The 1764-nt window shown below is 44.6% G+C and overlaps 1 protein-coding gene across 1 annotated transcript; it reads left to right on the forward strand.

Moving 5' to 3' along the window:
* The first annotated feature begins 567 nt into the window (after positions 1–567).
* On the forward strand, positions 568–1506 carry LOC110576159 (olfactory receptor 10V1-like). Its single transcript, XM_021685233.1, has one exon. It carries the CDS (start codon positions 568–570, stop codon positions 1504–1506), a length of 939 nt encoding a protein of 312 aa, XP_021540908.1.
* The last annotated feature ends 258 nt before the right edge of the window (positions 1507–1764 follow it).

Consider the following 1764-nt stretch of genomic DNA (forward strand, 5'->3'; position numbering starts at 1 on the left):
AGAAGGCTCAGAGTTTTTTCTGCAATCACAAACCAGTAATGGAGCCATCATGCTCAATGCTGCTGCACTGGCCCAAGTTGACCTCTTTTTCTGTCTAGGAAGATAACCCTTCAGAGAACAATGGAGCACCCTTTATATGGGACAATATGATCCCAATGTATATTATAGGACTTGGACTCAAGATCATTACGACTTCATATTTGACAGCCAGTATATTATTGCTAGGCAATGCGTATGTTTAGAAATTCAGGGGTTATTAGTTTAGCTGGTTCTTGCAAAACAAAAGTGAAGTCAAAGTCCTGAGCTCAGTTGCCACATGGGGCAAATTAACTTGGCTCTTACTCAAAGTGACAGGCTTTATAGTTAACCTGAGCCAACTCTCTTGAAAATGTGAGCCGGCAAACACAAGCAAGAATAGAGAGTGACCTGCCCAGTATAAACTCATCTTCAAGATTATTAAAGCTAGAGGTGCTAACACAGTATCATCACCTTCATCCTAAAGCTCAAAGCACTTTCTTTCCTAACATACTTTTTCTTTTGTCCTAGAAAACCTGATGTGTCACCTTTATGGGGGATGAAAACCAAACCATAGACATCCAGTTCCACTTTCACCCATTTTCACCCATCCTGGAGATACAAATACTTATTTTTGTGGCTTTCCTGCTAATGTATATTGGCAGTCTCATTGGTAATGCCACAATCTTTCTCACTGTCTGGGCAGAGTGTTCACTCCACACTCCCATGTACTTCTTCCTGGCCAACCTGGCAGTTCTGGAGATCTTTTACTCTTCCACTGTGGCCCCTCTCGCTTTGGTCAACCTCCTGACCATGGGGAGAATACCCATCTCTTTCACTGGCTGTGGCACACAGATGTTCTTCTTTGTCTTTCTGGGCAGTGCTGACTGTATCCTCTTGGGGATCATGGCTTATGATCGGTTTGTAGCTATTCGGGATCCCCTGCGTTACACCCTCATCATGAGATGGCAGCTGTGTGCCCAGCTGGCTACAGGAGCCCTGGTCCTTGGTTTCATTCTAGCCTTACAACTAACGGCTCTGATTTTCCACCTGCCATTTTGTGGCCAAAACAGAATCACTCACTTCTACTGTGACGTACTCCCGATCTTGCGGTTGGCCTGTGGAGATACCCGAATGCAAGAAGCCATGATCTTCATTGTCAGTGTCATCATCCTTACTATTCCCTTTTCCCTGATCTCCATCTCATACATCTTCATTGTGGGTGCCATTTTGAAGATCCGCTCCACAGAGGGGCAGCGCAAGGCCTTCTCTACCTGCTCTTCTCATCTGACCGTGGTTCTCCTCCAGTATGGCTGCTGTAGCCTTATCTATTTACGCCCTAGCTCTAGCTACAACCCAGAAATGGGCCGTGTGGTGTCTGTTGTCTACACCTTTGTCACCCCCGTCTTGAACCCCTTGATCTACAGTATGAGGAACAAGGAACTGAAAGATGCACTAAATAAGGTAATGAAAAGACATTTGCTGCGCTAGGCAATGTGGGGGTTTCTGGGCTCATGTAAATGGCACAAAAGAATTCTTCAGAAAATGATCAACTCAGGGGAACTGATTTACTACTTCCTCGGGCCCCAGTTCCTATTTCTAGCTCCCAAGTATAGAGCAAGCTCCTGAAAGTTAGGTATTAACATTTAAAATAAGAGAAAATTCTTTTTTTTTTAAAGTTTATTTATTTTATTTATTTGAGAGAGCGTGCGTGCACAAGTGGGGGGAGGGGCAGAGGGAGAGGGAGAA

This window comes from Neomonachus schauinslandi, chromosome 11 (assembly GCF_002201575.2).
Source record: "Neomonachus schauinslandi chromosome 11, ASM220157v2, whole genome shotgun sequence".
NCBI lineage: Eukaryota > Metazoa > Chordata > Mammalia > Carnivora > Phocidae > Neomonachus > Neomonachus schauinslandi.